This window comes from Pseudoliparis swirei, chromosome 4 (assembly GCF_029220125.1).
Source record: "Pseudoliparis swirei isolate HS2019 ecotype Mariana Trench chromosome 4, NWPU_hadal_v1, whole genome shotgun sequence".
Taxonomy (NCBI): Eukaryota; Metazoa; Chordata; class Actinopteri; order Perciformes; family Liparidae; genus Pseudoliparis; species Pseudoliparis swirei.
The window spans coordinates 4,789,345-4,813,826 of record NC_079391.1 but is presented as its reverse complement, the minus strand read 5'-3'; the positions used below and the strand labels follow the sequence as shown (position 1 = coordinate 4,813,826).

The 24,482-nt window shown below is 42.9% G+C and overlaps 1 protein-coding gene across 2 annotated transcripts in view; it reads right to left on the bottom strand.

The window, feature by feature from the left end:
- The window catches only part of atosa (atos homolog A), a 39,233-nt gene extending 20,158 nt beyond the window's left edge, over positions 1-19,075 (bottom strand). Inside the window, exon 1 of one of the 2 annotated variants that reach the window (XM_056412378.1) lies at positions 18,075-19,075. In XM_056412378.1, coding sequence (XP_056268353.1) covers positions 18,075-18,105 — 31 coding nt within the window. In that variant the 5' untranslated portion in view covers positions 18,106-19,075. Of the gene's footprint in view, positions 1-6,597; positions 6,683-18,074 lie in introns of those variants that run through there. The other variant, XM_056412377.1, reaches the window with a different exon arrangement.
- Positions 19,076-24,482: the final 5,407 nt, after the last annotated feature.

Below are 24,482 nucleotides of genomic sequence, written 5' to 3'. Positions count from 1 at the left end.
GGATTACATCCATCCATGATGTACATTGAAGCCACAAAGAAAGGAACTCAAATCGGCCCCGTAGCAGCTAAAAAAAACACAGAACTGTCCCTTTAATTCACGGATAAACACGAACAACTCTTCACACCAACCGGAAACGATCGTCCATCTGATCCATTTCTGAACCACGTGGCCCACCAACACACGCAGCGGTAACGTGCATCACACCGCGGCCCGCTGGCTCCTTCTTACCCGCGTTCCTCCGTGACTCCGGCTCGGTTGTGCGGTCCGTAAACACGTCGAGCTGAACATCGCGTCTCGGCCCCAAAGTGTGCAACATGGCGCGGAAACAAGCCTCAGTGCGCGGGTTAGGGGCGCACACAGTCGACCCCCCCCCCCCCCCAAGAACGTGTCGCTCTTCCTCCCACGCCCCGCTAGCATCTAGCCTAGCTTAGAACGTAAACAACATGCACGTGTTTTACGTCCGTTGCGTTCAGGGACGGCGGTTAAAACTGGAAAGCCCCATGTCACAGCGTAGCGTTTTAAGAATTGAGTTTTTTTACATTTACGATTATTGAGTTTTATGCATTGAGTCATTGACCCCCCTATAAAGAACGATTAATATCGTATATAGCAGTAGATCTCACTTATTTTATTTTTTTAAATAATATTTTTTGCATTTGTATTTTTGTTTGAAAAGAATGTAATATACAGTGCTGTGCCATCAGTGTCTGATTTAATATAGAATATATACCATTCCCTTTATGAACGTACACTTATATTGAATTGAATATTTATTTAATAACTATTTTAAAAGATTTTTTTTAATGAAAGCTCATTTAAATATAGATATTTTTAATCTCACGTGCCTTCACATACCCTCAGGGGTACACGTACCCCCATTTGAGAACCACTGCTATATAGAAATGAAATTGCACCTTAAATGCTGACACATGATCCTTGGATTATCATGTTCTACCGTTAGTGTGCTCGTTAAATTAACTACCGCCCTCTTCCCGAAGCATAGCACAAATAGCACATGGATTATTTTTGGAAATCACAAAACGAGGCACCCTAAAAAAATCCACCCGTCTGGGCTTTTGAATGGCGGCAGTGTAAAGTCCAACACAGCACATAGCCAGTTAAAAAAAATACAAAAAGTGTTCCAATTCACTGGGAGCAAAGCAGGTGGCAGATTCAAAGTGTCAGCAGCTCGCGGCCGCTGCTCCTCGTCTTTGTGCGCTCCAGCCGGTTATAGCAGTCTTGACTATATTTGGAAACCAGCTGGTTACCTTCGCATTCGAGAATGCGGAAGGTTATGTTTTGATCGCTGTGTAGTTATTTATTTATTTGTATGCGTGTTATTCGCATAACTCAAAAAGTATTAAACCGAATCGCATTAAATTTGGTGGGATGATTGATTATTATCCGGGGACCTTTTGATTAGATTTTGGGATCGATTGGGTCAAGGGTCAAAGTCAAGGTCATGATAAGGTCAACATCTTCTTTTTACCGTAGCGCGGTCAATTTTTATCCAATTGGCATGCAACTAATGCCAAAATGTTCACATGACATCGAGCTCCCCACACTCTCATGCAAAGTACCAAAAAAGTGGCTGCGGCGAAGGTATGCGCTCTACCGAGTGCCCGTTCTAGTTTTATAATGCATCTGATTTTTCCCGTCTGAAAGATTTCAACCGATTGCTTACATCTGGTATAAAAGTATGTGTTCCTAACCGCGTAACAACAGATCTGCAAGTCGATATAATTTACGGGCCTGAAGAGACGCTATAAAGGGGCGAGCGGTCGCTCATTCGTGATGTGCTGCATCCATTCACTCCGTGTCTGTGAATACGCGTACGCATGCAGTACCATGAACGGCCAACTTGATCCGGTTCTGAGAACGCACAAACATAACTCAAGTAAAAAGTTGTGCTCACATCACAACACTGTTTACAGATACCATGCAGAGCTTTTCTGTACTCAAAGCACGTTGAAACCTACAGATACACAGAGTGCTTCGAGTGCAATCGCGTGTGTCCCTTTTTAGAGGTCATGCCAAAAATGTTGTGCTTCAGCCGATCTTCCAGATTTGGTGTTGAGAGGCAGAATTTAAAGAATCAATGAGTAACCAGTATGACAACAAACCGAGGGGTCCTGAGGGGTTAATTTTTTTCTGTCGATGTTGTCGTCATGACTGACACCTGTCGGTTTCAACACATTCATTGTCGTTGATGAGGTGCAGCTGAGATTTTTTTCGGGGTGCAGACGCTCACCAGCTAAGAAGAAGAAGCCGGAACACCTTTGAGTTTTTTTTCTCCAGATGCCAAGACATTTTAGATGACTTCACACGAAAAAAGTTGAGACTTTGCTTATTAACTGAGGGACAAATCTATTAACCCCCGCATGCCAACGCAATACGACAAAAGTTTAGTATAGTGTCCTATCAATATGCACGCGGTGGGATTTATGCAGCATCCCTTGTCCTTTTAAAAGTCCCACTATGAAAGGATGCAGTAAAGGAACAAGGGATGCACGGCTTCAGTCACTCTTCTGTGCTCCAACGATCAAAACCAACGTTGACCGGAGTGTTGCCGGGGCAACGGAGATAAGTTCTCAAACAATCCCGTCACGGTGATTGAAGAGTGTGGAGGAATGAGCTGCGACCAACACTCGTCTCTTTGTGCGCGGCAATGAGCGGCAGCTTCACAAGAAAGTGTTTGAAGACAAGTAATGCTCCTCTTATGCTCCGTTGGTGTGTGTGTGTGTGTGTGTGTGTATATGTATGTATGTGTGTGTGTGTGTGTCGCACACTCGGTATCCACCATATGCCTGTGTTAGAGCATGTCGGTTGTCCTTGCAATGTACACACACGCTGCCTGTTGTGTGCATGTTCAGTCGTTTATGTGATCACACACACACACACACACTTTTTGGTTCCACAAAGAATCTTTCGAACCAGGGTTCTGTAAAGAAACATTTCCTTAAATAGTTCTTCAAAGAACCTGTAAAGGTGTCTCAAAGAACCTACAGAAAATGGTTCTTTAGGCACCATTATTAATTCCACGAAGAACCTTTCAAACCAGGGTTCTTTAGAGAACCCTTTCTTTAAAGAGTTCTTAAAAGAACCTACATAATGTTGTCTCAAAGAACCTTAACAAAATGGTTCTTTAAGGCACTATTGTTGGTTCCACAAAACTTTTCAAACCAGGGTTCTTTAAAGAACCATTTACTTGAAGAATTATTTGAAATAACCTAAAAGGTGTCTCAAAGAACCTTAAAAAATTGGTTCTTGAAGGCACCATGTCTGGTTCCACAAAGAACCTTTCAAACCAGGGTTCTTTAAAGAACAATTTTCTTAAATAGTTCTTTAAAGAACCTATAATGGTGCCACAAACGAAAGAATGGTTCTTCAGTAGGTGATGGTTCTTCGTTGAACCACAAAGCCTTTTAAGGAACCCTTTAAGAACCCTGATTGTTGTGTGTGTGCGTGCGTGTTATTGTGACGTGTGTGTTTACGTCGCTCCGTGTCGTCGGTCCTCTCCGGGGCGTCAGAGCTAAACGACGACGGTGATTACAGGTCGGCCGTGTTTCCGCTGCGTTTCATAACGCGCCGCGCAGGCAGCTCACCTTTCCTGTTTTGGGTTTGCTTTGATTTACAACAATGAACACAAAAGACAAAACAATGGAAGTGAAGTCTGCCAAGAAACGATCTTGTTTTGCCAGAAAAACCGTCAGGAAAAGACCCACATTAGTTTTAAATTCTACTTTTGAGTCGGCCATCGGGACGTCTCGTAAGTACACTCAGATATTTGTCTTTCCACGACTTCAAAAAGTTTCTTTATGTTTTCCAAAAGTCTCTCGAGTCTCTCAAAACATTTACAGTTTCCTCCCACTTCATGAAGTGAAACATTTCTTGGGATCTATGATATGTGTGTGTGTGTGTGTGTGTGTGTCTCCCACTCTACGGGACAAAGGGGCAGATTCACAGCCCACGTAGCAACAAGCCCTGATTGGTGGAGAGGGCGAGTACAACTCCAGCTGAGGAGAACCATTCTTCTGGGTTGTGAACTCAGCTGCTGTTATTCTCCCACTGCCAGAAAAACAAACACACACACTCGACCCAGACCGACCCGCCACCGAGAGCTCACACACACACACACACACACACACACACACACACACACACACACACACACACACACACACACACACACACACACACACACACACACACACACACACACACACACACACACACACACACACACACACACACACACACACACACACACACACACACACACACATCAACGTCCGACGTGAAGAAAGCTCGTTCTTTCCGAAATCTGAGCAATAGCACACAATCTGAAGTTATATGCTAAACAAGCTCCGAGCTTGTGGAACATAATTTTATCACGAGCCTGTATGCACCTAACGGACAAAACTCATCTCATCGTCATTTTAAGACCTGATTTGAGAGGTTGTACATGTTTTACTATTATAGTTATTATCTTTAAAACACAAATGAACCCATTTGATGCACCAGATTGTAGCTGCACAGCTAATTAGCATCTGAAGTCGCTTGACAAGCATATTTAGAATTAGTAGGTAATCTATTTTAAACCCACACGGGCTGCAGTTCATGTGTGTTGAGTCCACACACACACACACACACACACACACACACACACACACACACACACACACACACACACACACACACACACACACACAGAGAGACACAGACACACACAGAGAGACACAGACACACACACAGAGACACAGACACACACACACACACAGAGAGACACAGACACACACACACACAGAGACACAGACACACACAGAGAGACACAGACACACACACACAGAGACACAGACACACACAGAGACACAGACACACACACACAGAGACACAGACACACACAGAGACACAGACACAGAGACACAGACACACACAGAGACACACACAGAGAGACACAGACACACACAGAGACAGACACACACACACACACACACAGAGACACACACAGACACACACACACACTTAGGTTGGTTCTGTATTCCGTATGAAAGAAACAATGGCGACCGATCGCAATGAGGAAACCGGATTATACCGCGACCGCACACTCTGCCCGCCGGTTCCAGTGAGCGGTGAGAGGTTAGAGGTGAGAGGTGAGAGGTGAGAGGTGAGAGGTTAGAGGTGAGAGGTGAGAGGTGAGAGGTTCGAGGCCTTTAACCGGCCGGTGATAGCAGTGGATTCAGATGAAAGCCTGAACACTCTCACTCGGCTCCTGACGGCCGAGTCCTGCCGAGCCGTTTGGAGGTGACGAGTGATTTACAGAACGGGCGCTCTTCACCTTCCACGCCCGTAGCAACCGCGGTCCTCCTCGAGCGAGGCGCTTACAGTCCCCGCGATTCGGATGAGTGTTGACTGGTGGCACTGGGCCGCTTCGAGGTGCCAGAGCGTTTGAGTCAAAGCGGATGGAAGAAGCCGATGGGGAGAATGCGCTGTACGTTTCCCTCGTCGTCGCTCCCGGCACGGTGACCTTTTTGACCTCTGACCGCCGGGCCCCCTGAGCTCCTGTTATTCAGGCGAGAAGAGCCCTGTGCAAAGTCACCGTCTACCCCCCGTTATGTAACGTTGGAGGTGGACGTGACGCGGCGGTGCTGGTCAAGGTGGGCCCCGTAGGTCCAGTCTCTACAACAGAGTCCTGCTTAATATAGCCAGAACACTTCACGTTCACATTTTATATAAATGACCACAAAGTAGTGAATGCAAATCCCAATATTATTGTCAAGAAGGTCAAAACAATATTTATTCGAATGAAAAACTTTAAAAAGATGAGAATTTCAGATTCCACCTTTCAAAATAATGTTTCCGGAAACGTATACGACCCATTTCTACTCTGTAGCCTATGAAGGTAGATTTGTGTCTTTATTACGCAAACAACATTAAAAGTTTTTATTTTGAGAGAAAAGATTTTTGATTTGCAGCAAACAAATCCTAGTTTTATCCGCAAAACTGACAATAAATTGACTTACAAAACGAGACATTTGCTCTCCAAACCTTTTTGTCGTGGCACTCCGTATAGTTCTGGGTCTTCTGGACCACAATTTTGAGTTTAGTCTTCGAAACTATTACTATACTAATTGACACGAGAGTGACAAGTAGTTCGTCCATAAAAAAATGTTTACTAGAAAACGTAGAGTTACATGTTCACACGGTCAAAAAACTATGTCGCCTCCAACATCTGAGCTCAAATCCGGACTGACGGTCCAGCATGCAGGTGTTATGCTGACGTGACGTAAGCTTATATTCTGACAAAACTATGGTAAAGAGAAGATTGACCTTTTTATGACCTTGACCTTGACCTTTGACCCCAAAATCTAATCAAATGGTCCCCGGATAATAACCAATCATCCCACCAAATGTCATGCGATTCTGTTTAATACTTTTTGAGTTATGAGAGTAACATGCATACAAATAAATAAATAAATAAATAAATACACGGCGATCAAAACATAACGTTCCGCATTTTCAATGCGATGGTAAACATGCATTTGGCTCTTACACTTTTATTGTTTTATTGCGTAATAAAGACGACTGATCTACCTTCATAGTAGGCCGCTTCATTTAACCGTGTGACCAGACGGCGTCTCCTATCTCCCATCAAGGAAACTCCAGACACTGAATGTTTCCCAGAGCGGTTTAAAGGTCATCCAGCCGGCCGATCGGCTCCAGGTCACTGGGCCAGTGGGACACGCCGTCCTCTCGGAGTCCAAATGGAGAAACCCGAGCGGCGGAACTGCGTCACCTTTCATTCGTATATTGAATTTCGTGTGTTTATCATTTTAGAACGACGGTTTGTGAGGACTTCTTTACATCTAAATGTTCTCAAAGAAAATATCTAAAAACGCTTTCATTAACAGTGAAACATCAAAAAGAACAGGAGAAAACTGAAAGTTAAAAAATTAAACGCAAGAGTAACAGAGGGGGAAAAAAAGATGATTAACCCAGTTTAACAGGCAGTTGGTGTGAAGCAATACTGGGGAAGTGGGGGGGGGGAATCGCCTAAGTCAATATCGGGAGCGTGTGAGTCCTAGATTGAGTCAACTCTGGGCTCAGCGTCTCCACACTGAGCCCGAGGTACTCGCCGTGACCTGAGACATGGAAACACGATTCTATAGAGCAATAGTTTTCATCACGAGTCGGTATAAAGATATATGATAATATCATATCATATATAAAAGGGACAACTCCCACTGTGAATGCACAGATTGCAAGCCGTAGAAAACACTCGTCGGATTTCTTCAACCCGACTTTCTTTTCGTTGTCTCGTTATCAGACGTTAATAATCTCACCAGGTCACTGATCCTTTAGTTCTGGACCACGACGGCATATCCTCAGCGTTGGGAACACAGAAACCGGCGATGTGTGTGTGTGTGTGACGGACCTTTCGTCATTTTAATAAACGATTGAAAAAAAGGGCACACCTCGGGGGCGGGGCATCAACCCCGTGACATCGTCCATCCCTTTTGTAGCCATCTGATCTTTCTTTGTATAAATGACTGACGTACGGCACGATTACGCATCCCGGTCCTCGACCGCACTTTATTCATTTTTTTATTATTACTTTTGCACTGTTTGTTAACCGTTTGTTTCACGTCATGTTTTGCATGTACACCAGGGGTATTCAACTAAAATGTTAAGAGGTCCAGTTAGAGAAATTTTCTTGAAGCAAAGGTCCAGAAGATCATAATGTCTAACTATTTAGTGTGATATACAGGACTGTCTCAGAAAATTAGAATATTGTGATAAAGTTCTTTATTTTCTGTAATGCAATTAAAAAAACAAAAATGTCATGCATTCTGGATTCATTACAAATCAACTGAAATATTGCAAGCCTTTTATTCTTTTAATATTGCTGATTATGGCTTACAGCTTAAGAAAACTCTAAAATCCTATCTCATAAAATTTTAATATTTCCTCAGACCAAGTAAAAAAAAAGATTTATAACAGCTGAGTGTTTGTCAAGGCTCAGGAAACCCTTGCAGGTGTTTCGAGTTAATTAGACAATTCAAGTGATTTGTTTAATACCCTACTAGTATACTTTTTCATGATATTCTAATATTTAGAGATAGGATATTTGAGTTTTCTTAAGCTGTAAGCCATAATCAGCAATATTAAAAGAATAAAAGGCTTGCAATATTTCAGTTGATTTGTAATGAATCCAGAATGCATGACATTTTTGTTTTTTTAATTGCATTACAGAAAATAAAGAACTTCATCACAATATTCTAATTTTCTGAGACAGTCCTGTATATAGCCTGGTAGTTGTATCAACATCTGCATGTAATCAATACCTTTCAAATCAAATGAATTCAGTACGATTAAAACACTTAACAATATTTATTATCATGTAACATAGAACTGGACTGCAGATATGTATAATGTTCTCATGAACTAAATAAAAATAGGGCTGCATTTTAAAATAAAATAAATACAAAATGAAAATTGTGCATGTAATAATAAATAATAATAATCAAATAAAGTGCTTAACTTCAGAAAAATTAAATAAAGGGAGGAAAAGCTTAAATTTCCCCATTTGTTTCACAGTCTCAAACAATTTTACAGATAATAAATCTCAACACATCTTAACAATTGAACAGTTTTAGAGCATCACTCTTGCATCCCACTCCCCCACTTGTTTGCTCAGTGTGAGAATTGAGCTCTAGCTTGTCCTGCCAGGACTTTAAACCTGGGCTTGAATGGAGTCAGGGCCATCCTCATGCACATGTGGAGGTGCTCATTGGTGAGCCTCGAACGATATTTATTTTGATGATATTCATCGTGGAGAAAGCTGCCTCGCAGTTGTAGGTGGAGCCAAACATGGTCAAGATGTATATGGCAACTTTCCTCAGACCTGGAAAAGCTGTCTCAGGGACCGTTTGGAGCCAGAAAGTGGAAGGGTCAGTTCTTAGAAACTGCTCTTTCAGGGACACATCTGCTTGGAGATCAACCAGTTGCATCTGGAGAGGCCCAGGATTTACCCATTTAAAGTGCTGTGTGACTTCCTTTGAGAACCCCCTGACATCAGTGATGATAAATGGGTTCTGAATGAACATGGTGAGCTGCTGTCCAAAGCTGAAGCTGTCAAAACGGTTGCTGAAGTTTACGATCAGCTTATCAATGAAGTCAACAAAAGAAGACGCATCTCTCTGTCCCTGAACTGCTGGGAAGTGTGCACGGTCTTCCTTGAACAACTCAAGTTTCTTTTGAAAGGAGCGGACAGCGGTCATCAGTTCACAAATTGAATTGTCCTTGCCTTGTAGCCTCAAATTCAGTTCATTCAGATGTGCAGTGATATCAACCAAAAAGGCCACATTATCCATCTGTTTATCATTTCCTAAAAAGAGAGAAAACTGTGTTGCTTTCTGACGTGTTAGCTCTGCCAAAAAAGATGCTACTTCCCTCCTGATGGACCAAAAGCGCTAAGACCCTCCCTTTGCTGAGCCATCTCACATTATTGTGCAGCAAAAGATCATCAGCATTGGCATCAACTTCTCTGAGGAATTCCCTCAGCATGCGATGCTGGGTGGAAGAGGATGCCCTGAGAACATTGATCATTTTCATCATTGTATTCATCACTTCAGCATGCTCATCTGACAGGGAGGCACAGAGGACAGATTGATGAATGATGCAATGGTAAGCTATGAGCTCTGGATTGTCCTCTTTCAGTCTTGCTACAGCTCCTTTCTCTCTCCCTATCATAGCAGGGGCTCCATCTGTGGCTATTGAAACCACTTGTGTTGGTTCTATTCCTCTCTTCGTTAACATCTCCTTAATGGCCAGGTAGATATCTTCTCCTCTTGTACTGGTCTGAAGGGGAGTGACACCTAACAGGTCTTCACAGAATGCTTTCTGGTCTGTGTTGAAAAACCTGACGTACACTAACAGCTGAGCATTGTCACAGATGTCAGTGGACTCATCCACAGCTAAGCCTACACATGGTGCCTTATGTATGGCTTCATTTGGCTGGGTTAGCACATCCTGAGTTAATATTTCACTTTTCTTTGTGGCAGATGATGCTGACATGGGTATTTGCTTTATCTTATCACAAAGCTCTTGTTTTGGTTTTCCGTCAAGTAATGTTTCAGCGACGACACTCATGCATTCTTTGACAAGCCCTCCATCAGTAAATGGCTTTTGTGTTGCCCCAAAATCCAAGCAACTCTGAGGGAACACTCATGAGCACGTTGTTGGGCAGTGAACGTGTGGCTCAGGATCCTGGTGGACTGTTCATATTGGGCTGTGAGACCACTTATTTTCTGTGATCTCACTCGGATTTGAGTGGGTATGTTTGTTCAAAACCTTTATGTTTTGTCTCATAATGGCGTTTCACATTGCCACTTTTAATAAGTGCCACGGTTTCTGAACATATAAGACACACTGGTTTTGTGCTCCCTGTGGGAAGTATGAACAGAAATGAGTCTGTCCATTCTGGATTAAATGCTCTATTTTCACTGTCAACTTTTCTTTTTTTGGAGAGCGACATTTGTTCCTTATGTTTCTCTCCCTTTCGCTGTCTCACTCGCCTTTGTCTCAACTTTCTCCGGCGCAGTCGTCCGTTTCTCTCCCTTTGTTTTCTACATGTATCGCTATCTTTCTTTTTCTTTCTACCGTCTTTTCAAGTGTAACCTGCCTCTACTTTCTCATCTGTCTGCGTAGCGCTGTCTGTTGAGACGTAATGTTTACCGCCGAGAATGCATAGATTTGATTGGCTGAGTGGTATCACGTGGGATGGCTTAACTCGCATGCAATTGGTCTGTGCGTTTCCGCATCCGCTAAACCACTACCGTAAAGACTGCAAAAGCTGCGCCGCGCCGCCGGGTAAAAAAATTAAAACACCGTCAGGTTTTAAATCATAACCTTCTGTTTTGGCTGGCGGTCCGGGTCCGGATGGGACGGCCTCTGGGTCCGGACCCGGACCGCGGTCCGCCAGTTAGTGACCTGTGATGTACACGTTTGTCCTTTCCGTGGAGCCCCCGGGAAGATTAGCGGCTGCTAAGGCGCCGGCTAACGGGGATCCAGTTAACGAACTAAACTAAAGCCGATTTTAAGTGCCGGCCTGCTTGAGTCACGCTTTTGGGAACCAAAGACGTCGGGTCAATCGGAACATTAGCCCGTTGAAGGAAAGCAATGACAGGGAACTACTTTCTTCATTACCTTCGCATTGAAAATGCGGAAGGTTATGTTTTGATCGCTGCGTATTTATTTGTATGCGTACGTGCGTTTTATTAGCATAACTCAAAAAGTATTAAACCGAATCGCATGAAATTTGGTGGGATGATTGGTTATTATCCGGGGACCATTTGATTAGATTTTGGGATCGATCGGGTCAAAGGTCAAGGTCATGAAAAGGTCAAAATCTTCTTTTTACCATAGCGCGTTACATTTTTATCCAATTGGCATGCAACTAATGCCAAAATGTTCATAACTCAATGCCCAATCTTGTGATATGCGAAGGTATGCGCTCTACCGAGTGCCCGTTCTAGTTTCCTCATTAATTAAGGAGGAATCCTTGTCGTTGTGCTTTATGAACACTACTGAGAGATAATGTGACTAATATCTTTTATCCGGCAATAAATGTGTGCAGTGGCATCCGTCAGGCCCTGCTGTCACACATTTCCTTCGTGGGCTTGAGATAGTAACTTAACCCAAGCTCTATTTCTGTCCATATGCTTTTATTTTTGTCGAGATATTATCAGCAGATAGCGGTGGAGGTGTCGAGCGCTGGAGGTGTTACAGGAGGTAGAATATATGCGATGTGATTCAAAGGACGGGAGAGAAGAAGACTCTAAAAAGCATGTGCATCTCTGTCTGTGGGGTGAAACAGTGGAATATTTTAACTGATGAAATCAAAGAAAGTAAAAATCTGGTGATATTCAAGAACAAATTTAAAGACATGACTCTGGAGAAGTACAGGCATATCAGCATTGATGAAGCTTAAGTCACGGTTAATGGGGACTAGTTTTTTGTTTTCTTTATTGTTTTTTGTAAATATGTGTGTGTGTGTGTGTGTGTATGTATATATGTGTGTGTGATTATGTATATATGTATAGGTCTTTGGTTCTCTGAAATAAGTTTTCGTGAAATCATAGGTTCGGGCACTTATAAGCTTGATAGCTTCAGCCTTGACCCTTTCGGTCAGCCACTTTCTTCTTTTGTTGAATTTTGATTTTTTTATATTTTGCTGATCAAAATAAACTAAACTAAACTGAAGCTACGCTGAGAGAGAACCAGAAATTCCCTCCCAACACGTCTTGCAGAATGACAATAATCACAAATCCCCTGAACATATTAACGCTCCTGAGGAGTAACAAGAAGCGCTCTTTATGGTTTCTAAGATATAAAAATAACACATGGTGGAAGGGAGCACGACAAAGATGTGTTTTTAGTATGCGCTAGTCCCACAGAGGTGGCACCGATTACGTCACATCAGGGATTATTCCCAGAGGACGTGGAAGGACGACACCAACGATTATATTCAGTTTCTATTCATCTGTTGATTATTTGCTTGATTCATTGGTCTGTCAAATGTCAGAAAGATACAGGTTCAGTGTTTTCCAAAGATGAAAGTCCACAAATGTCTCGTTTGGTCCGCAACTCAAAAGATATTTAGTTTAGAAACCCGGAAAATACTCGCATTTGAGAAGCTAGAATTTTATTAATTCCTTGATTGAAAATTACTCGATTACTGATTATCAATTATAGTTGGAAATTGATTTAATAGTTGACCAGCAACTTGAGAAGTCAACGGCAAATATGAATTCATGGATACAAAGTTTATACTTTTTAGCTTCTTAATTCACACCCTCAGATGAAGAAGACACATAACCAAAGGCTAAAAAAAACTAAACCAATATGTAAGAAACATACAGAAATAAAAAGAAACAGAAATGAGAGATATCGACATTGCCCCCCCGACATCCACACCATGAGAAAACCACCAGGTCCAGATGGCTCTTCCTGTTCCTGCCGAGATGGCTGCTGGTTGGCTACGGTGAGCCACGGGGGCGGGACATCGATGACATCACTGGCTCAGTGGCACTCCGGCTGCAGAAACGCGACCCATGCTGCTACTTTCAGCTTTGGCCAGAGCAACTCTAAGTCTGGATGGTGTATTTTTGTGCGTCCGTACAGCTTGTTAACACCTCGCCATTAATACGGTCTAGCCGCACTAAATGTGGACACCTGCTTTTAGTGTGGGCGTCTAGATACAGATTACTACGACTATGGTGAGGTTAAGCATTCATTTTATATATATTATAGGTACAGACATTGATTTGACATAGGATCTAATGTCGATATTTAAATGGCTGTTTTTTAACACACACGCATATATATATATATATATATATAGACATAGTGTTATATTTTATATATAAATAAAATATTACATATAATATGTCTATATATAAATAATATATATTAATAAATAATATATATACATAATATATATTAATTATATATACACACACTTAAAATATATATATATATAAACATTTTAAAATATATATATATATATATAAATAACACCATAGAGCAGGGGTCAGGAACATTTTTGACTGGGAGAGCCATAAAAACCAAATATATTACATTGAGAGCGTTATAGTATTTTTAACGGGTAATAAATTAAATATGTCTTGCTTTTAATGCGACTTCTGGTGCTGCATGATGCTACGGGGGGGGGGGGGGGGGGGGGCAGGTGACTTTTTCTTTGCTCTACGGCGCGCGAGACGGCGAGCCGAGAAGTGTTACCGCGACGCGTAGAGACAGAAATGACATGCTGGTGTGTAGAGACGATCAACAACAGACGTTTAGTTTAATAAAAGAACAAAGACGTCTTTAAGAAAAGGACCTGACATTACTTCTGCTGTAATCTGCCGCGATAGAGAAAATTACAGGGGGGCGGGCGGAGATTTTTTTTTTCTCAACTCCAAATTGTCTGCGAGCCATATGCCATCACTGGAAGAGCCATATATGGCTCGCGAGCCATAGGTTCCCGACACCTGCCATAGAGGATACATTGCACTTGTCCTGATAAAGAGGTTGATGTGTTCAATGAAATGTTCTAGCATTATGGACTGGGTCACTGGGAGGACTAGACACCCAATCCAATATAGTGGCTAGGCTACTTACAGTCGAACCTGTCACAACAGCATTGATTTAGGCTGATTACTCCGGGGGTTGGATAGTAAATCACAGCTGAATGCCTTCCCAGTGTTGGTATTCATTGCGAAAGGCAGCGTTGAATCTCGCTGTACAATGGGGAGTCCAATATCCATGTTCGGTGCAGCCGGGTCAGCGAATAACAGTGGTGTTGTCTTGAGAAGGGGAGATGGTGACATGCTTATGCTGACATGGATGAGGTCATGTAACATTGTTTATGCATAAACTGGATTATCCTTAGGTGAGAGAAATATATGTATATAATCATTTTAATAATTCTCAATCAACAGCGTTAGGGGCTTCAATGAATCTGTGTGTTAGTTTCCAATGGGCGTACATGTTACAGGTAATAAATATACATTTTGGAGAGAGCCAGTAAACTATTGAGTCGATAAAGACAGAAGGGTGAGAAAAAAATCTGACACAAATAGACTAACTGTGTGAGAGAAGTTAGACAGGATCAAGCACCTGTTCTGGCTAAATCACCGACGAGGACAAGACAAAAACAACCCGGGAGTGGACAGGTGCTGTCCGGGGCCATCTGTGTGTGTCGCTCTGGTTTATCGTCCTCGTAAAGAAAAAAGTTGCGTACTCGTCGGCATAAAGATCTCCAAGAGAAGTGAAGCGCAGAAATTGTTTATTTTTTCAGTTTCATATTTTTTTAAAGTGTACCTTTTAATCGTGAAAGTATTAAGGTGGGGGGGGGGATACAGACCCACCAGGTCTTATGGCGTGTTCTGGTTAAAGGTTATTTTGGAAAGTTAATTAGATACAGCCTGGGAAGATAACCCCATATATTTCCATTTTATTCTTATTATTTTACTTTTAATTCCCAATAAATAAATAAATAAAAATAAATTAGTGTCTTTCATTATTAAATACACTTATTTAGTAGGATAGATTTCTTTTAAAGATATTAATAATATCTTTTTTTAATTTTTTTATGATCCTCCTATTTGTAAATAACATGCATGTACGACGAGAGCGTACGTGTAACCGGAGTCAAATTACAAATAAAGCCGATTCTGGTTCTAAATTACGGTTAATTTCCATGTCAAGGGAATAGTCCTGGTGTTTTGCAACCCGGGGGGGAGGGGGGGGGGGCATCTCAAGGCAGCTGTAATCTGTCGGCGCACACAAAGGCAGAAGGCGTGCGGTGGCGTGAGTTGGGTGAGCTCGTATTCAACTCCTCCTCGAAGGACTAATGACTTGAAACAGGAAGCGGCAGCAAAACACTGAACGACATCACGGAGAGCAGGAGAGCAGAGGCTCTCTCTCTCTCTCGTCATCCCGCTGTACAATGTTTAATCTGTGTGTGTGTGGAAGAAAGAGAAGGAGAGCTGTGGTGGAGGGCATAAAGAAGGAAGCACTCAGTCGCCATTCTCAGCTCTTTGCTCATATGTTTCCCCGTATGACCTCATACATCAAATACTAAAGGCTTGTACTCACGTCCCTCCTGTGTTTGGGTCGAGGGGAGGACCTCAGTGGAGCAAAAACAGAGTGTAAAAACATACATCTGGAGATGGGAGCACACGCAAACTAAGTTATGCCTGAAAGGGTACGAATAAAACTCCGCTTTACCACGCTTCAGTTTGAAACCCGATACGGCGAGCCATGTTTCCCCCCCGACTGGTGTCACGGGTCAAGAGTTTTTCTATAGCTGCCCTTCACGGGACCAGTAAACGCTGCCAGCTGAGCCACATGGTCCAACTGTAGAGCGGCTTGTTAGCACACACACACCTTTTAGCTGTATACTTTAAAAGGCAACGTACCAACAAGTCGTCCATGTCTAAGATAACATCGGGCTGTAGCGAGACATCCCTACATCTATTATTACATCTCATGTCATTTAGCAGACGCTTTTATCCAAAGCGACTCACAACTAGAACGGGCACTCGGTAGAGCGCATACCTTCACATATCACAAGATTGGGCATTGAATTATGAACATTTTGGCATTAGTTTCATGCCAATTGGATACAAATTGACCGTGCTATGGTAAAAAGAAGATGTTGACCTTTTCACGACCTTGACCTTGGACCCGATCGATCCCAAAATCTAATCAAATGGTCCCCGGATAAGAACCAATCATCCCACCAAATTTCATGCGATTCGGTTTAATACTTTTTGAGTTATGCGAGTAACACGCATACAAATCAATGGCGATCAAAACATAACGTTCCGCATTTTCAATGCTAAGGTAATAAGTGCATCAACCTAGAGTACAAACTAAGAACAACAAGAATACAGAAAGTAACATTTCCTCAACATAGTCAAACTACTAAAGTACCATAATAAGAGATATTTAAGTGCCACTGAAGTGCTAATCTGTTTTAATCCAGATAGTCGGAAACGATGTGTTTTTAGTTTCCGTCGGAAGACGTAGAGACTTCCTGATGTCAGAACATCTGACCGAGTTGTGTACATCGTTGTGGACGTGCAGATTAAATACGTTGGGGTTTAAGCTCCTCCTCCTCCTCCTCCTCCTCCTCCTCCTCCTCCTCCTCCTCCTCCTCCTCCTCCTCCTCCTCCTCCTCCTCCTCCTCCTCCTCCTCCTCCTCCTCCTCCTCCTCCTCCCAGCACCGTGCCAGATAGCAATCGCTCCTCCAGGCACGAGCTTTCAGAAATAGAACATGGAGGTGAGGACGCAAACCTGCCGCGGCGACAATCCACACGAGGGTGAGGCGCTGCAGTGAAGGCCGGCGCTCATCGCTCTTCTGTGGCTCGTGCGAGGCAGAGGCACGCGGAGCAGTCGGCTGTAAAATCGTCTCAATATGCCGCCGCCAGGTCCAGCATGCACCAGGGTGGCCAATGGTTTTTTTTACCACAGCATCAGCAAAGTGTCAACATTTTGTTTTTTCTTTATTTTTTGGTTTAAGAAATAAATTATCAGAATAATAACAGGAGGAAATGGACAGTACTTCCTTTTGCATGCGTCAACACCAAAACCCACGGTGCATCAGTGGCGGTTTGATTTTTGTTTTTGTTTGATTTCGGACGACAAATGGCCACTACAATTAGTCTATGATTAAACTGTACACAAGTGTCAGTCAAGTGTGCCCTTTACGCCGGCCGGTCACGTCACACAGATGTCCGGGTCGGTCCGGGTCGGCGGGCCAAGCCTCCGGGTTGAAGTCTCCGGCCCGTGTAGCGGGCGCACGTGCCTTGCGGAGTCCCATTACCGACACACATTGTGCTGGATGGAAGACCCCACTCCGGGAAAAGCAGTTGCGTAACCTACGCAACACACACACACTACCCCCGATTGACTGCAGCTAATCTCATCATGACAAAGGGGAGAACGGCCCTTGGCCGCTTCCAAGCATGGCGCTCTGTTGTGTTGTTGACAACCGACCCGGGAGTCCAGCCGTTTGCCCTCCATCACAAACAACCGCGTGCACTCAATCACACAATTAAACGAGAGCGTTGAGCGACGAAAGGAGTCTAAAACATTGTGTCGGGGCACAGATTTGTTCTTAAAATCCCTCTTGATAAAATGTATTCAACCATTAAACTAACGCGATCGCATCGTAACCGACAAGGTTCCCCCCCCCCCCCCTATGTCCTCGTGTCACCTCTTGCTGCAGCCTTTGTTTCTGAGATGAGGTTATTGCAGGTATATATTGAGGGAGGGGGGAGCAAAGAAAAATGTGTTTTTGTTCATTCACATAACCGGGGACCAGTATGACCAGCTGTGACGCAATCGCCTGCTCTGATTCCCCTCCTGAGGTGATGGGCAGGAGTCAGTCCACTGAAGCTGTGCCCACACACACACTGACCACACAGTCCTCCCCACATGTGTGTGTATATGTGTGTGTGTGTGTGTGTGTGTGTGTGTGTTCAGGGTGCTCCACGTACCTCGCTCCGACTTCATGTTGTCCAGCGTCATCAGGTAGCCTTCAGGATCTCTTTGTAGGGTGTCTTCTCAAGTCTTCTCTTCTTCCTCTCTCTCTCTCTCTCTCTTTTCACCCCCACACACAAAAATCCCCTCTGTGACGGAGACCTGCTGTATTAGCTCAGCAATAATAATATCGGCGTTGCTGCCCGTGTGTCGGTGCCCGCTGGCCCCGCTATCCAACAACAAAGCATCGCTTTGTTAGCGCGCTACTGTCCGCGTCCATCGAGCGCAGAGACAGTCGGGATCACAGAGTTGTCAATCGGCTAGTTAAAGAGCAACCGGGGAACATGACTAGCGAGCTGGCTACTCGTCTCGAATTCCTCCACCGAAACCACGGTTACGTCGCGACGCGTGTCGGTGACCCGTCATCCTCTCTGCGAACGGGTGGGGGTGGTGGTGAGGCTAAAGCCCGTTAGCGAACACTAACTAGTTAGCGAGCGTTAACTTACTTAAACGTCACGGCTCGGTTCCGCGTCTCCCGGTGACCGTCTCTAACATAGCGCAGCTTGAGAAAATACCGATGACGGTTCTCGGTATTTTTTTCCCTTCTCTTTTCTCTACCCCCTGTTGTTGCTGCTAAGACGAGAGCATATTATTCGGTGCGTTATTCTTCCGTCTCGCTGGATCGTTAATCGCGGTGACATCAAACGGACGGGATCCACTTCGTGTCCGTCCCCAGCCGTCGATTCGTCGCCATCTGTCTCGCGTTACTGACTTTCCTTTCCGATCTTCGTTAAAAACTTTTTTCTTCTTCTTCTTCTCTCAAAGCGACAACAACAAGCAGCTAGTGACTCCGCTCCGCGGCGGCGGAGGTCAACGGTTTGTGCGCGAGCGTGTTACTCACGCGGGCAGCGGACGCTCATTGAACGAGGCGCGGGCCAACTGTCGAAACTACGAGACTGGCTCGATACTTCGTGTTATTCAGGCGACACGCAGGTGAAAGGGAGCCGTGAATCCTCCTAGCCGTGATGCTTACGAGCTGCTGCTGCCTGCTCCTCCTCCTCCTCCTCCTCCTCCTCCTCGCTTCCCTCCCCGCTGCTTGTCAAAACAGATCAGCGCCGCTCTGGTCACGTGTCCCAACAACAGCCCAAATCGTCACTTCCCTCTCGGCCCCGGCGGGGTCAGCCTCGCGTGAACTCGCTGCCATAGCAACCACACAAAGTTAACAAGTGGTACTACCAACACTTGGTGGGTGGAAGACGGGACGCCGTGTCTGTTGAAGACAGACGGGAAAGGAAACCTGAATATGTGGCTGGCTCTGTGACAGTAACTGACAATGGACGCCTGGGTACCGACACAGCACAGACATGAGACGGGCTACTCACTGGACGCTGATTGGTCAGTGGGATTCGGTGAGGGTTCGTTTTTCCCCTGTGGTGAACATTTTGTTCTGGCTTGCTTGGCTTATACGGCGCCAAAGATCGTGTGTGCTCAAGGTGATGCTGGTGTATGTTAATTCTTAACGGGCTCAGAGAAGTTCCTGGAAAAGGCATTAACTAGATATTAACTTTTGATTATTTTTGATATCTGAAATGAGTTAATCATTTTACTTGTGTATATCATTGAAGTAAACTGTCCCTTATTTTGTTGTATGTCTTATTTTGTTTTATTATTAATGATAATAATATCAATAACCATACTTACAATAATCAACATTAGAATAATCATAGGGTAAAATTAAACAGAAAATGCTATGGGTTGTACGTCACAAGATACACATTTAAAACCATGGCAGACTAATATTGAGCCAACGAGAAAATAACAGTGGATCTGTTCACTTCTCAAGCTAAATCCAGGACATGATGACCCATTGTCATTTTGGTACAGCTAAAAAAGGACAGAGGGAGAGCTCTTTGCTTTAATCTGTTCTCTGAACTGATTGGAACAAAGGCAAAGGCCAAAACGAGGACGATAGAAACTGCTTCTCAAATCTGTTTGGCAGCTGCAGATGTTTTGTGTGTGTTTTGTATGTCTTAGAATTAAAATGATATTTTTGATAGACTACTGACATTTAAAAAAGGCTATAACCTACAGACTTGCAGGGGCCAACATGACAAAACAAGTGCATGCCAGACTATGTTCTGTGTGTCAGATACATTTAAAATTGACTAAGTTGACCTTTGTTTCTGATAACAGAGACAAGTGACCCGGAGAATGTAGGGTCATTTAGGTCCACCCTAACAATGCAAACATCGACAAGGCTGAGGATGGACATTCATCTGGCAAAGGGAGGAGAGTTTACCATGTAAGTCTACTGACACTGATATACATCAACATTATATTGAAAAAAAAAAAAGTCACCTGGTGTTTAACATTGTGGTCCCTACACTGAAGGAAATTAAGAAACCATGTGGTTTCTTTTCAAGGTTTGAGCCTATTAACAGCTGAGTAAAGGGTGACGTCCGGGGTGATCAGATGGTATTTGGCAGGTGTCAGAGAGGCTCTGTCAGAGCCATTGTTTAGTTGTTAAATTTATTAACAGTTAAGACAAGTTAATTATGCAAAGGGATCAAACATTTCCTGATTGGTTAACAACACTACTGACGGCAGACGAACATAATGTGCCAGTGAAATTCTGATACATATTATTCCCCCATGTAGTACAACTTAATAATTATCTCTTTAAGATGAAACGTGGAAATATATTGTGCAGAGAGGCACAAATCGGTGGTGTAAATGCCTTGCAAACCTTCAGGTAGAAGAAATGTAGGAATTTATCAAGGCTGACTTTCATTCCCATTTTGAAAAGGACATGTGTGTTGCAGCTCGGTGATAATCGGCCACTTTGAGTTCGCCCTGCTGCCCAAACTTGTAATTTTCTTCTGTTTAATTGCAGATCTAAAATTAGCAAATCGGAGCCTAACCTGGAACAAAGGGACGCATTTGTATTGTTATTTCATTTGTGTGAAGCAGTGTTTTTTAATGAAGGCCTTGCAACACAGTTAGGGGGATGATGTAATCCTGGAGTTAACAGTAGCAACACCTAAACAACAAAAACAAACAAAACAGTAGCAACCCGGAGAGACCTATCACACCCTTAATGATTAAAAATAGATATGGGAAAATTTTCAGATCCACCGCTTGAAATATCTGCATCGATATAAAGCTCATTTAAATAAATGTCTGCGTGGGTTGGACTTAAATCTTCATCTTTTTTTAGTGTGATTTGTTTTTTAGTGTGAACGTTGTAAAATGCAAACAAAGAAACTCCTGTGTTTTTGAAATTCCGTGTTTTAGCCCCATCTAGTGGCAGCATGCAGGTAATGCATAAAAGAAATAGCATTTTGGCAGAATGCAGAGTAATGCAGAAAATAAATAGGAACAAAATAGTAATATTATTTATAACATACATCTTTCTATACTAGAAATATATAGTAGAAATGAGGAAAGGTGGAAAAGGGATAGCAGAGGATGGGTAACTGCAACAATTCCAAATGACTGACTGATAGATAAAGGTCATAAAAGGTCACCTGAGGAGGCACGCACGTGTTGCCAGGTGCTCGGTGTCCCTCGGGTCACTTTCCTGCGACTTCGCTATCTCCATTCATGAATAAAAAAAGTGTCCTTGCTCCATGTGGCACGCTGCCGTGCCTTTGCTGCGTACACTTTGACCCACTTAAAGAGCTGAGAAGCGTCTTCACACACACACACACACACGTACAAACACAAGCAGAAAAAAGGCTATTGATTTGCAGCAGGCAACAAAAGCGTGGGCATTATTTCGCGAGTGAGATAGACGACTGACGTGAAATTGTATAACGTTCTTGTTGACAAAGGCAGAAAATACCTTCTGCAGTACATGTTCCTCCAGACGGGATTCAACAGTGATTCAAGAGGGATAGTTGTCACTCACCGTTTAGGTTAGACATCTCACATGGCCCCTCCGTTATTGTTCAATTCAATTCAGTTCATTTTCTAAAGCCCAATATCACAAATTACTAATTTCCCTCAGAGGGCTTTACAATCTGTACACATACGACATCCCTGACCTTTGACCTCACATCGGATCAGAAACAAAACTCCCAAGAAATAGAAAAAAAGCCTTTCACAGAATTCAATGAATATGACAGAATGAATAGGATAGGAATATATAAGCATGTTTGCTATACCTATACCTTTTCAGTCTGTTTTGTATATCATATAGAATAATGTTGGATTGCAATGATTGACTGAATAAAATACACAACAACAACAACAAAAATACACAACAATAGTTCGTAGTAGGCATGTACCACGATCCAGACCTCCACAATATGAGACGTGAAGTCACAAAGACTCCGGGGAGGAAGCAGAGTTAATAATATTATTGCATAATTTTTTTTAACATGATGTCCAGCATGGGTTTAATTTGGCTACTTTGACATATTTGACGTCTTCTGGTCCAACCGTTGTCCCCCTCGGAGGACAGATGACTCGGTGTTTACGAAATGTGACTTCAAACTCGACCGTCAATCATCTAAATTCAACTTCCAGTGTCCGATATCAGAGAGTTCCCCTATTTGTGCTCCTCCCGAGTTCATGCAAAGTGAATCAACGTCTCACCTTCGGCTGATGGATTACTTGCGGATGGATTTTCGGGCTTTAGCTCCACAAACAGAAGAATCCCACGAGGAAAATCAATGGAATGTGCTTTGTTCTTGTTGTTAGGCGAGAGTTCAATCGATGACCTCACTCGTGGGTTGACGTGTGGATGTCACCGGCTCGGCTCGATTAATTCATGATTCCGTGTAACTAAAGGTAAAACATACGAAGGCTATGGAATATTGATCCAGATGAATTTGCTCATTTTTTCAAGTGATATAAAAAAAAAGACTACATCATTTTTTGTATCTCATCCTCTGACTCCTGACTATTTCGCTAAATGAGATTTGTAATCAAGATTGATATAATATATAAATATATATATATATATATATGGATATACAGTATATATATATGGATATACAGTATATATATATGTATATATATATGGATATATATATGATACTCTGAAGCTGAGGCAAAAACTATATATATATATGTGTGTATATATATATATGTGTGTGTATATATATACATACATATATGTATATATATATATGTATATATATGTGTGTATATTATATACACACATATATATACATATATATACATGTATGTATATATACAGTATATATACATGTATATATATGTGTATATATACATATCTGTATGTATGTATATATATATATGTGTATATATATTAGGGCTGTCAATCGATTAAAAAAATTTAACTAATTAATCGCACATTTTGAAATTGCGCTTAAAAGTTGTTTCCTTCTTTTTAAAGACAAAACTTCACACAGAGCTGTGTTTTCAAAGAGGCTCCTACATATACAGTGCCAGCGAGGTATTTAATTCAAGATTCAAGATGTTTTATTTGTCACATACACACACAGGGTGTGCAGTGAAATGAAAGTGGCAATGCTCAGCAGGAATGTGCAAGGGCAACAAGTACACACTATTTACAATAAAAAACAACACAATATTTACAGTAAGTGTGTGTGTGTGTGTGTGTGTGTGTGTGTGCCTAAGAGGGGCAGTTGTGTGGGTCTATGTGGGGGTCCTGGTGAGGTCGGAGTTCACAGTCCTGATGGCCTGAGGAAAGAAACTCCGTCTCAGTCTCTCTGTTCTTGCAGCGTGACTACGGAGGCGCCTGCCTGACCGCAGCAGCTGAAACAGTCTGTTGTTGGGGTGGTGAGGATCCTCCATGATCCTGCGGGCTCTGGTGCTGCACCGCCTGGTGTACAAGTCCTGCAGGGTGGGGAGTGTAGTTCCAATAGTGCGTTCAGCCGAACGCACTACTCTGCAGAGCCTTCCTGTCCTGAGCGGAGCAGTTGCCAAACCAGGCTGTGATGCTTCCTGTCAGGACGCTCTCTACAGCTCCAGAGTAGAAGGACTGAAGGATCCTCTGGGAAACTTTAAATTTCCTCAGCTGCCTGAGGTGGTAGAGGCGCTGCCTTGCCTTTCTCACCAGAGTGTCTGTGTTTGTTGACCATGTCAGATCCTCGGTGATATCGTGGATGATAAATTGTTTCTTCAGTGAAACATCAGATTAGTAAAAAAAAAAAAGTATATTGAGACCCCATTGGTCCTGTCATCTTTAACATTGAACAGCAGCAGAACCAGTGGCCTTGGTAACTGACTGACATTCAAATATGTCACGTTCACCCTCTGGAGGCTGGGGGCATTTTATACATTTTACAAAATAAATTAAATTCACCGTTTAAAGTCTTTTGCATTTGACACACCCCCACGTGTTATACATCAAACATTCCAGAACAATCTCAGCTCTGAAATAAGGCTCATTGTCCTCACGCCGTGTTCTCTGGTTCTCTGACTGACAGGCT